General features: G+C 40.3%; 1 protein-coding gene across 3 annotated transcripts in view; it reads right to left on the reverse strand.

The window, feature by feature from the left end:
- The window catches only part of LOC144700866 (Polynucleotidyl transferase, ribonuclease H fold protein with HRDC domain-containing protein), a 52,864-nt gene extending 43,824 nt beyond the window's left edge, over positions 1–9,040 (reverse strand). For 2 of the 3 annotated variants that reach the window (XR_013580887.1, XM_078572426.1), the window contains exons 1-3: positions 8,762–9,040; positions 8,149–8,390; positions 7,929–8,027 (exon numbers count right to left, since the gene is read on the reverse strand). Coding sequence is in view for 2 of the 3 variants with exons in the window: in XM_078572426.1 (XP_078428552.1) it covers positions 7,929–8,027; positions 8,149–8,390; positions 8,762–9,002 (582 nt within the window). In the remaining variant the exon portion in view is untranslated. The remainder of the gene's footprint in view (positions 1–7,928; positions 8,028–8,148; positions 8,391–8,761) is intronic. The other variant, XM_078572427.1, reaches the window with a different exon arrangement.
- Positions 9,041–12,805: the final 3,765 nt, after the last annotated feature.

Consider the following 12,805-nt stretch of genomic DNA (forward strand, 5'->3'; position numbering starts at 1 on the left):
TTCCAGTAACTCTAGAGGGCTTTTGAATGCTATAGTTTTTGAGGGTAGTCTATTTATGAGGTGAGTGGATGTCATTACTGCAAACCCCCACAGGTTTGCAGGGACATTTCCATGAATAAGGAGAGTTCTCCCCTTATCTACGATATCCCCTATTTTCCTTTCGGCAAGACCATTTTGCTGTGGGGTATAAGCACACGAAGTTTCATGTCTTATCCCTTCGGATCTGAAAAATTCCCTAAGCTCGTTATTAAGGAAATCCTTGGCATTGTCAGTCCTGACTCCTTGAACTGGATCACCAAACTGTCTACGAATAAGGTTACACAGTCCCTTTAGGTTCTGACTAACTTCAGTCTTATTTTTGAGTAAGAATACCCAACTATATCGACTGAAGTCATCAGTGCACACAAGAAAGTAACGATGTCCCAGTATATCTATGTGTGGGGATGGTCCCCATACATCACAATGGATATTCTGAAACGGTTTGGTCATTCTGGTTTCACTCGATGGGTAAGGAACCCTCTTGAATTTCCCTAATTGACAAGATTCACAAATGATATGTTCCACTGAAATATGTTCACATAAGTGTGGGTACATGCGTTTTAGAAGATGGAAGGAGGGATGACCCATCCTTTGATGAATCTCCATGATAGAGTCTCGGGGTGCTACTGTTGCCACCTTGGGGTTGTCTTTCATCAGGGTGCTAGGTAATGTCCAGGGTAGATAGTAGAGGCCGTTTTGAACTTTAGCTAGTCCAATCTTCCACCCTTGATCCTTATGACATAAATAGGCATCCAAATTATCAAACATTATATTATATTCCCTTATCTTTGCAAGCTTTTGCACTGAGACTAGGCTTACAAACAATTTTGGGACATGTAACACATCGGTTATCTCACCAATGGGTTGGATGTTCGCACTACCAATGCCTTCTACTTGAAGTAGGGTACCATCAGCAGTTTGAGCGTGTTTTCCAGGAGCAATTTTTTCATATGTCGTGAAGATTTCTCTTCTTGATGACATATGGTCTGTTGTTCTGAATCTAGGATCCAGGCCTTTTCTGGATTCCTAGTAAACAATGTAATATGGGTAAGTATTTCCCCTTTACCAGTATTAGCCATGGATGTGGATCCAATGACTGCACCTCCTGAGATGATTGACTTCATAGCTTGAAATTCTTGGATCATCTTTTGGAGGTCTTGGGCTGAAGGGAGGTTGTTTGAGTCTGCTGCTCCTTGCTGTGCTAAGTGGGCTCTGGCAATGTGTGAAGGTTTTCCATGAAGCTTCCAACATTTATCTCTAGTGTGGCCCCTTTTCTTGCAGTAGGTGCAGACCAGATCTTCTCGGTTGACCTTTTCAGTCCCAGTTTGGCCAGGAGTATGTTGGCCTTTAGTAGCATATGCAGTGTTCTCGATGACACCACGGTTTGCCTTTAAGCGACTCTCTTCTTGTATGGCTTTGGAAACTGCCTGGTCGAACGTAGGCTCTTCCTCCCTTTTGTATAGTTGACTCCTTATGAGCTCGAATTCAGGTCTGAGTCCTTGTAAGAGTTGACACAATCGATCAGTAGCCTGATGAGCTCTGGCGATTGGATCAATAGAAGGTGGTCGGCAGTGGTCCAACTCATTATGGATTACCCTTAACTTGTTTGAATAAGTTAGGACATCCATATCTTCTTGCTTGAGAGTCTATGCTTGTACAATGAGATCCAGTATTTTCGCCTTGTCTCCTCTCTTGGAGTGATTTCGGTGAATTGCTTCCCATAATTCCTTAGCTGTATCATAGGAAGAGAGACTGGTAAGCTGTTCAGATGCTATAGAATCTAGCATCCAGGCGAAGACAAACTCTTCTTCAGTTACCCATCTTGGAAAACTTGGGTGATCTTCATCTGGAGGACTTTCAAAGAGATGATGAGTGAGCTTCCTAGGCTTTAGGACGGCCTGGATGTTCCTCTCCCATAATAATAGATTATTGCCATTGAATATGTTGCATTTGGCAATAACTGGAAATTGCATGATCCACCTTTCAGCAGGTGGAATCTGATGTTCTGATGACACCACCTGAGAGGCAACTTTTCCAGCTTCGCCTGCCATATATCCTGAAAAACTTCTTGTAGAGATTCTTCAGCTCCAGCAATATAGGAGAGGATCTTCCCGTAGGATGAGTTTCTCCCTTAATAGCAACCTCTGGAGCTTGGAGCTTTTAGATCAGAAACAATGGTCCTCCCGTGGGATGACTTTGGAGCAGAAAAAACAGTCTTCAGAGATCGCTTGATGGCTCTGATACCATGTCGACTTGACTCTTTGCTCAGTGGGGATGTAGAGATAATAATCAGAGAGAAGGGAGAAGAGACAAGGAAGGAAATCAATATATTTCACCATAAAAGGTTACCCACAACATGCCTAGGTACCTCTCCTTTTATAGGAGAATTAACTAGCCGTTAATAACGGCTAGTGTTATAACGGCTATAAAATTAGCCGTTATAACTTACCCGAATCCGATAAGGATTTGGGTAATGGGTCTACCTGGACCCGCTACTGGATCTGCCTGGATCCGATAAGAAAAATAAAAAATAAACATTCTTGGGCTTATAGATCCGCCTTTACATTTAACAAAAGGGAAGAGAGCGGATGGATGAAATAAGGCAAGAGAGAGAGAGAGATGGTGAGGGAGGGATAAAGGGGAAGATCTGATAAAGAAGCAGGGTGAGTGCTATCCCCAAATGCTCCACATAGACACCGCCAGTAGGGTTGATGAAAGCCCCTCTTTGAGGTGATCAAGTAAAGCCCATAATATTGGGCGATGGATCAGATAGCAGTGCACATACTGAATTCATTCAGTATAGCCAGAGCATCATGTATACTTAATGCGCAACTTCATACTGGGTGTCCCTTGCTTTTTGTCAGCAAAGGCTTTAATATGTGTGTTGTCATTATTCAGGTTGTATTTGAGCTCCTAGAGAAAAAATTTACACACTGCCAGCTGTGACAGCTGGCATTGCTCCACCGGGTCGCCATTGCTCCATGTCCCACTGTGACATCCGCTGTGACAGCTCATGCTGTCCTGGAAAGCTTGGTGGACTAATGGGCAGAGAGGACCATCAAACCTAAGGGGGCGGTAAGCAGATGTTGCCTGCTCCGACCCTCCTGAATCTTCTGGCCAAGGTGGCAGAGTTCAGAAAAATGGTAAGGGTCGCAACAAAGGGAAGGTGTTACCTTAATCAGCAGCGACGACCAAGGGTGATCGTAAAAAGCAAGACTGATTTCCATCAGGGTGACGCTGAACCCCCTACTGCCCCCCACCAATTCTTGTTGCGCTCCAGGGAGGTTCCCCAATCCTAGCGATGAGCTTGGCATCATACCTCTCATCATCCACATCAATGATCACCCCTCTGTAGGCATGATTGATATCAATCCCACACATATTGACTTTGTTAAAAAGGCAAAGCGACTTGGTCTGACTTTGTCTCAGGGCATGGGGAAGATCAAGGCTGTAAATTCGAAAGCCAACGACCATGTTGGCCAGGCCAAACACGTGGTGTTGCAGGTGAGCATGTGGGAAAGCCACATCAGCTTCATGTTCTTGCCAATTGATAACTTCATTACCGCTCTAGGGCTGGACCACATCAGTGCAAGATTGGTGGTATTATCTAACTACTGTGGCACGATGTTCCTAGAAGGATCCAAACATCCTGCACAAGGGGGAAGAAACCTTCCTCGTCTCTTGACGAGAACCAGAACAAGAGGAGACATTGCGTCCTCAGAGTACACAAGCCCACATGATGTTGGTCATCAACAGGAAGGACAGGGAACTGGGCCCCTGCATTGCAACTGGGAAAATGCTGCAAACAACCATGGATGTGTCTATGAGTATGCTGATAAATTACCCAAGGATCTCCCAGCCCCCATGCCTCCCAAGCAGGAGGCGGAACACAAAGTTAAGCTCATGTCAGGGGTGCACCCACTAGCGTGCACCCCCTACAAGATGCCACCAACATACTTTGGTGGGCTACGGGAATAGCCCCATCAACTACTTCAGGCAGGCACATCTGCCCATCCAAGGCACCATTTGGTTGCAGGTCCTCTTCCAAAATAAGGATGAATCATTTGAGAGTTGTATGGACTGTCTCATGTTCAATAAGGTTGTCATGAAGGACTTGGTCTCAAAAGTCGAGGAACTGTTCAATCCTCATCTGGAGGATGCACTTTACTTCTTCCAGATGGACTTGACAAGCAAGTACCAGCAAGTCTGATCAAAGAGGACAATGCACAGAAGACGATGTGCGTAATATGCTATGGATCTTTGGAATTCACTGTTATGCCCTTCGGGCTAACTAGTTCTCCTACAACATTTTGCAATTTAATGAATTTTATCTTTCGAGACAACATTGATGACTTCCTTGTGGTATACTTGGATGATACTGTATGGTCGTAACCTAGATGATCATAACAAGCACATGCACAAGTTGTTGCCAAAGTTGAGTGAGCATCAACTTTACCTCAACCACATTAAATGCAAATTTTGTTTGGACGAGGTGAGTTTTAAGGGCATCTGGTCGACAAGAATAGTGTGCAGATGAATATGTCTACAGTCCACAATATACAAGACTAGCCAGCACTAAAATGAGTGTCGGAGTTGCATTCCTTTCTAGGGCTAGTGAATTATTGTTGGAAGTTCATTAAGGCCTTCTCACAAATAGTAATGCCATTGACAGATCTCTTGAAGAATGATGTTAAATGGCGCTGGGTGGAGCGGTGCCAGACAATTTTCAAGGATCCAAAGAGAGTTGTGATGAGTTAGCAAATCCTTAGCTTGCCCAAGTTTGATCAGCCCTATGAAGTACACCAACGCTTGTGACTTTTTGGGAGGCATTTTGATGCAATCTGGGAATCCAGCGGCATATTGTGGGTCACAAGTTGAAAGACACAGAGAGATGACAGCTGCGGTGTACTGACTATGGGTGTGGCGTCAGGACCTTCTCAGGGGCAGCTTCGTAGTCTACATTAACAGCGTGGCCACAAGTTTCAAAGAGTCCTAATAAAATTGATTTTGAGGCAGGCACACTAGCAAAACTTCTTGGAGGAGTTCAACTTCAACATGAAGTACAAGCCAAGGTGGGCCAATCTGGTGGGTGATGCTCTCAACTACAATGAACCTGAAATACTTGAAGCAGCCCAATCAGGAGTTCAGGGGGACCATTCTGAAAGAGATTTGGTCTGCTTTGAAGGATGGTCCAAAGGTTATATGTATCACCAAGCATGCCAACACAGATGAGACCATGCAGTCATAGGAAGAGGATGGCATCCTCACATGCACAAGAACACACCATATACGCTACCTGCGGCAAGTTATGGCGCCAACTTTAATACGAGGTGCACGTCGCACCCCATGCTGGACACCTAAGGCAATAACACGCGCTGGCGCTTCTATCTCGTAACTACCACTGACTCGGTATGCATTAGGCCATCGAGGCATCTTTTTGGTCCCGTTTGGGGAGGCAACAACACAAGATAGAGCAGGCAAAGGTGGGAAGGACAATGGAGCCACTGCTACAGTCAAGTCATCCATGGGAATCCCTCTCCACGGACTTTGTCATCTGCCTTTTGCGAGTGAATGGGTCTAACAGAATCCTAGTCTTTGGGGACCCTTTCTCCTTGTACACGGTCTCCATTCCAACTCAGAGGTGAGGATTGTGATAGGATTCCCCGGGCCTGTGTTGGGGGCATTCTCGTCATTTTGCCATTTCCCTCTATGTTTCCTTTAAATAGCACAGCCCTCCTTCTGGGAGGCAGACTGGAAGTTGGTTCTTAAGTGATCGTTGGTTTTCCCTTCCCTCTCGTCTCTTCTTACACCCACGCTCCATCTCCCTCCACGATCCCCGTCCTCGTGATCGTTTCTGCATCACCGCATCTTCAGGCCACTCGTCCTCGGCTGATCCCTAACCCCTCTGCTCGGCCTCCTCTCCGATCCTTCCCATTTCACTTCTCTACCCCGGGAAATTCTACTTATAATATGGGATCTAATACAATGCACAACGCCTGCGAGGGTATTTCTGTCCATTCAGGCCACTTTATGTATTTCCCTTCAGTATTACCCTTTTTATGGGGCATTTAGTCTTACCATTTTATGCATTTCCCTTTGAACCTCCCTTTTAGGAGGACAGCCAAGAAGTTATAGAATTTAAAGTTTCTCTTTCCTTCCAGTCAGAGCCCATCCCGCCGGCAACCTTCTCTCAAGTTGACATCCACTCCACCTCTGGCTCCCTATTGTTGAGGACCATTGTACTGCTATCTCTCCTCAAGATGCCCATTCCACCTCATATCTTCACCGACAATGTCCATCCAGCCGCACATTCCTCTTCCCAAAATCCATTGAGCCATTTTTCTCTTCTTCCTCTCTCTCTCCCGAATAGAACACCTAGGTTCATATCAGAGTCCACTTCAAAAAAAACACGTGCCGTAGCCCTTCAGGCCCACTGATCTGCCAATTAGAGGACTAAGATGTACCTCTATAACATTAACTTTTTTAAAAATAAACTCTATAATGTTAACTTCCTCAACAGTTGATATGAAACCAGATCGAATATCTATTCAACAGAATTTGAAATCTAGCAGTAGCAATCGATCAACATTGATAATAGGTTCTTCCACAAATCAGAAAAGAGAATGTAGCCAATAAAGAGAGATCAGACAAAGATGAGCGTTGATAGAGATGATGGAGGTCTCCTGTGAGCTCCCCCTTTCTGATTTGCAGGCCCGATCCTGCTCCCCAGCCCTCAGTCTGCTCTTAGCAACTGAATAATTGAAAGAATGAGTCGTGCCCTGCTCTTTCCCGCTTCACTTTATTTATAACCATTCCCTCATGTGTTCAGTCAACATGAAGTCTTCTCACACGTGTCTACTCTTCTTCCTCTGGTAATGCTTGGAGAAGAAATGTTGTGTATCAACACTCAACTCCCAGAGCCCATGCAGTGTACCGCTCCCATGCGTTAGGCAGAGGCCCACCCAATTCTCCAACACCACAAGATGATGCTCCATTTCTCGTTGGTCCCTCTTTTTAACTTGAAAATCAAAACACCTCAACTACTCTTACAGTCTAACCATCCCTGATCAGTGTTTACTCGTTAATGGGCCATGTGCCAGCAAATCCTTATTTTTATGCTTTGTGTCTCCTCCTTATGTAGGTGAATAATGGAATCATATCACACCTGCACGATTAAGGAGAGGCGGAGAGGAACATAAGACTTAAATCTTCTTCACAACAGTTCAAGCCTAGGATCATGTGTTTAAATGTTATTTATGGGGCATTGGAAAATGTAAGGCAAAATATAAGGTGGACGTGGAGAAATGAATGCTGGAGACAATTGTGCGAGACAAAGCAAGGCCGCCACAGAGGAATAAGAATTGTTTGTTCCAAAAATATGCAACATAATATGGCCTGTCACTAACTGTTGAATATCTCCGGGCCAACGATCCCTGCCAGAAAGTTGGAATGGGAAAAAAAAAGTCTCCAAGAGAAATACTCTTTCGATTCAAACAATTCGAATCCCCAATTTTAACAGGGATCACTCCAAGAACCCTTTATGGTGATGGGTCTCCAAAGGGTTTAAGTATAAATACCAAAGAGAAAAGTCAACGAGAAATCAACGAGAAAGACACACCTCACACAAATCAACGAGAAAAGTCAATAGATAGTGGAAATACCAAAGATACACGGTTCTGGTGGCATAATTGCAAAAAAAGATTAAGGAAGACCAAAAAATGGACAAAAACCCAGCACTCGTCTATTTTGTCCTCCCCAATCAGACAATGATAAAAAAATACTTTCGCGAAGATAAAGTGAATGCAGACTGGAAGCTGACAGGAATAATAAGTTCAAATACATGATAGAAAAATCCACATTGACCCAAACATAAATTCGGATTGAGCAACCTTGCAAATCGTGCGAGAACTGAAGACGGGCTGCAGAGTGCTCATTACATCATGTAGCGCAATCGTATCCAACAAAAAATCTTGCTCCTGCGTAGATATCTGGGAGAGAGCAGAAAGTCTCAGAGGTCGTATTGTGAATGTGTGAAGGGCAGATGCATGTTTCAATTTTCTGGCCTGAATAACCGTACGAGTAATTTGAAGATAAAAGAGTTCTGCTCACCTGCATAAGTGCAGTGAACCCCAAGTATGATCGGAGACTATGTTGCTCCGTATCAACAGCAAAAACATGTTCATTCTGCAGAATTTTGGCGAGGGACTCTAACTGATCTTTAGTCGACACCCAAACATATGGGACACTGAGATCTGGGCATATGTCTCTACAAAAGAACTTTGGAAGTTCGGGGCCTTGCTCCAGTAGAAGTGTGATTTCATATTCAAACGCATGTCTTTCACTGGAGATTTCTGATAGAAAGATAAGAATTAGAAAAGAATTTCCCACGTTGGATGAAATAATTGTACTTGGCGGCGAGTAGGATTGAAAAATGTCAAGAAATATATCTATCTTCACACAGCGGAACCAAAGCAGGCGGTTCCAAAAGGTTGATGACTGACAAGCTGAGCCTCGAGATTGAGTGTTAGAGCTGGTTTCGAGGATTACAAATCAGAGTAATCGTGCCTTCAACATTCAAGGTTTCAAAGATGCAGCGAATCAAAAAGGTAGATTAAAATTTTGAGCAATTAAATGATGATATCACCAAAAGATAAACAAGTAGCGAAACATCCAGAGCAGGATCAAGGCAAGTAAAACCAGCAAAAGAGGAGATTAATCGCACCTCTAGAATCCTCCTCGCGCTTCAGATGCTTGAAGGCCTTGTAGGAATTATCAGCAAGCACTCGCCTGAATGATTTCTGAGGCTTCTTCTCGAACTCCAACAAGCACAAATTCTCAGTAGCGCCATCCTTCTCCACTTCCCCCGCTAGATCCTTCTCGTCACTCCACTTCCACCGTCGCCAGAGTACCACGGCCGCAGCCAAGGCAGCGATCGCGGCCATTGCCACTACTACTCTCTTCATCTTCCCCTTCCCGCCCTTCCCCCATCTCCCCTTATTTATACTACTTCCGACTGCCTCTTAGGCAACTACGTGGCCTTTCCAACCAGTCTGGATCGTCCACGTGGATGCTGACATGTCCGCCACGTCGGCTGGATCCCATCCTCTGGATAAGCATATGAAATAGAAAGATATACACATATCAAGAAAATTACATGAACGCATAAGCTTATGATTTTTACTGCTCTTTATTCTGAATTTTTTATGAATTGCACGACAGGCTCAACTCTGATTTTTTCCATTAAAAAAATCAACACAGACTACCGTTGACTCATCCAAATAAGTTATTCAGTAAAAAGAATTTCCAATATATTAATGTTCTTGTGGACTTAAAAACACAGTGTTGTGATATAAGACAAAACATTAAACGAAAATCCCCCACCCCCAATTATACTTTTCACTCTTTAGTTTAGAAATTTATTCTAAGAACAAAAATGACACCAATAGTACTATTTTATTGATTGGCATTCATTTCAGGACACATTCATTTACATTACTGAACCGTTAAGCCCAAACTCACTGATAAAAAATGAGCTAGAACAGATTAATAATAAAACGAATGGGTGTTTTAACTAAAATCCCAAAAGATGTGGATAAGAGCAGTGAAGATTACAAAATCAGAAGAACATCATATGGCATGGATCAAGCAACTAATTTATAGACTACTGAATATAGTGTTATGTTCATTCAACTAATTTATAGATGATTCCAAAATATTATGAAATAAAGCTTAACGGGGTAACTGCGATGCTCCTCCTTGGGACCATTCATAATGAGGTGCAGTCAAGAAACTAATAAAACTGTGTTTAAATTAGAAATTAAATTTATATAATTATTGTATTTAATATTCACAAAACATTAAAAATTATGAGATTGTACACCAACACATTGAAAGGAGGTAAAAAATTGAATGACATATTACGTTTTATACTGATTGGATCAAATGTAAGGAGGTATCTTCCACTCCTCATGCCTATGATGTTATGATCATGCACATCTCAAAATTATTTGTAAAAATGCACAAAATAATTTAAAATTATTGTTATCAATTATTTTATATTATTTCAAGATTCTCACGCGGTTTTTATTTTATAGAAAAAAAATTAAATAGTTTCAGAAATAAACAATGAAAATATATCAAATGTCCTTCTCTTTTAAGTGAGCTAAAAATATTCTTAAAAAATTATCCAACATGTGCCAATAAATTCAATTATATTATTTGTAATTTTTATTAATTTTATTCCATAAAAAATTAGTTGATATAATTTTTATGATTTATTCTTCGGAATATACATCTGAAATTTCTTCTTCAAATTCCAGACTCTTTCTGCTTTGTCTTATCTTATCTCACAAAAACATCAAACTATTCCCCCAGTTTAAGAATTTTTTTAGTAGAAGAACCTTGAAAAATGGGAGGTATAAAATGATATTACTTTCTAATGTTATTAACTATATTCATTAAACATAATATTTCAATTCCATTAACTACGAGAGATTTTAATTTACATCTTATTAGGATTAATAATGCGATGAAGTTTAGTGGCATGTTTTATTGATGTCCATTGATGTATGAATGATCATTTTAACACTTTTTAAAAATTATGGGGACCAAGGGTTTGTCACAGTTCAGACCTAAATAATTAATTCTAGTTAACGGTTCACACATAAAATTTCATCTTACTGCCATCATTTCCTAAATTCTAGAGAAAAGTAAATACGATGAATTATATATATGAAAAATCTCTAGATTTATATTTGTATATCAATAAAAGTTTTACACCTAAAATAATCGTTATTGAAGACTCAGATGACACAAGTAATTATACTATGCAAATTTACCGTTTCGTCTTTGATTTGTATAAAATCCATGTCACAAGTGGTATCCATACCTACTAAAGTTGATTGTTTATATCTTTCCACTGTTATTTTGACCAAGACTCGTTTTTCAATTTTAAACTGATTTTTCAGACAATTGTGACTCAACTTATAGATTTTATTGAACTGAAATTGGTCTTTGACCAATCTGAGATTGTAGCAAAGTGTCTGTATAAGTTCAGATGTTTGGAAAAAATTGACACCAAGACCTAAACCGTCATTCCCTGAGTTACTGCAATTAGGATGGAAAGAACAGAGGATAGGGGTTACCGCAATCATTTTGTGACCAGTACCCATCCTTCCCTAAAATTCAGCAACAAGACCTCGAGACAGTTTTGGTTTGGACTCGACAGTATTAGGAAAACCCACAACGTTTGACCGAAAGGGAGACCCTGAAATCAGCCAAAGACCTGCTGGTCAAAGAGTTTTCAAATTTATATTTTGTTCAAATATTTGTTTCTGATTTTCTCTAGATTAGTGAGTTGCTTTTCTATGACCGATATTCAACCAATCAATTATATTGGTAAAACCATTAAAATTATGTAAAATTCATATAATAATTTAGAAGCTTATTTTAAAATTCAAAGATACCAATGACCATTTCTTTTATCTACTAAATTTGATGTTGATCTTTCTCTTGTTGAGGAACACGATGTATGACAAAATCAAATGGCAAAAACATTAGACTTAGTAAATGTCTTCTCTCCATCACCCATCAGTTCCTAAAGACCCTCCATGGAAGCATATAAAATTCCATCCAAATACAACAAACATGCCTACCATGTAGTTCTCTAGAATATTTGGTCACACCAAGCCATGAGAGAACTCTAAAGACCCAGTTCCTTGCCATTCTTACATACTGATGACACCCTAACTATGATTATTTTCAAGTACTTTCACTATAATGATTATATATATTATCATGCTTCAGAATATTTAAATATATTTAGAGTAACATTATGATTTTTGGGTATCTTTGTGAAACTTATCGACGTCATATTTTTTTAAAAATAATTATCAAGGTCAGAATATATAGACTATAGAATTTATGAAATAAATTTTGTAAAAGTAAAATAATTTATAAGTCAAGAATATTGTTTTGATATTTTATGAATTTAAATAAAATAAATTTCGGTTTGTGATTCAAGTGTCATTATGTGTGGATATCATGTATATTTAGATTATGGCTAATCATTGGGTGAAACCAATCATGACTAGTGCCAATGATTGTCACTTTGATCATAAAAAGTTGTGATTATGAAATCACCAATAGCGATGGCATAATGACCAATCATTTTCTAACTTTTTTCTTTTTTGTAGGGAAACATGGACTGTTAGAAAAATGCATGATTTTTGTCATAATCAAAACAATATCAGAATTAGATAAAAGGGGATAACTTGACCTCAAGGAAAAAGAAGGGGATTAAATCATAGTCAATGTGATTTTAGAAATAAAAAAAGCATGTATGGTGGCAGAATAATAGTAGTTTTATGGGAAATGAGGATCACTTTTTGGGAAAATCTGGGGGCGGCATTTTCATTAAGGCCACGTGTCAGACAAGAATTTTATCACAGATAAAATGTGAAAGTTAACACGAGGTCTTTGGAAAATTTAAATATTATCTTCCATGTTGGTGATCAGATGCATGGATCGATGAGGAGAGAGAAAAAACAAACAAATGAGAGTGGTTCAACTTCAAATCAAAATACCTGACAATTCAAGACACGTAAATTTTGGAGGCGACTTTGTCTTTCTCCCCTCTATCCATTCATACCATGTAAAAGTCATCTTGGACTTTATCCTTCTTTGATAAGCTGAGGGAAATATAGTGATTTTGAGATCCATTATATTTTCTTGGTGTTTTTTGTTAATTTAGGTTATAAAAAAATAG

Source organism: Wolffia australiana, chromosome 3, assembly GCF_029677425.1.
Source record: "Wolffia australiana isolate 7733 chromosome 3, ASM2967742v1".
Taxonomy (NCBI): Eukaryota; Viridiplantae; Streptophyta; class Magnoliopsida; order Alismatales; family Araceae; genus Wolffia; species Wolffia australiana.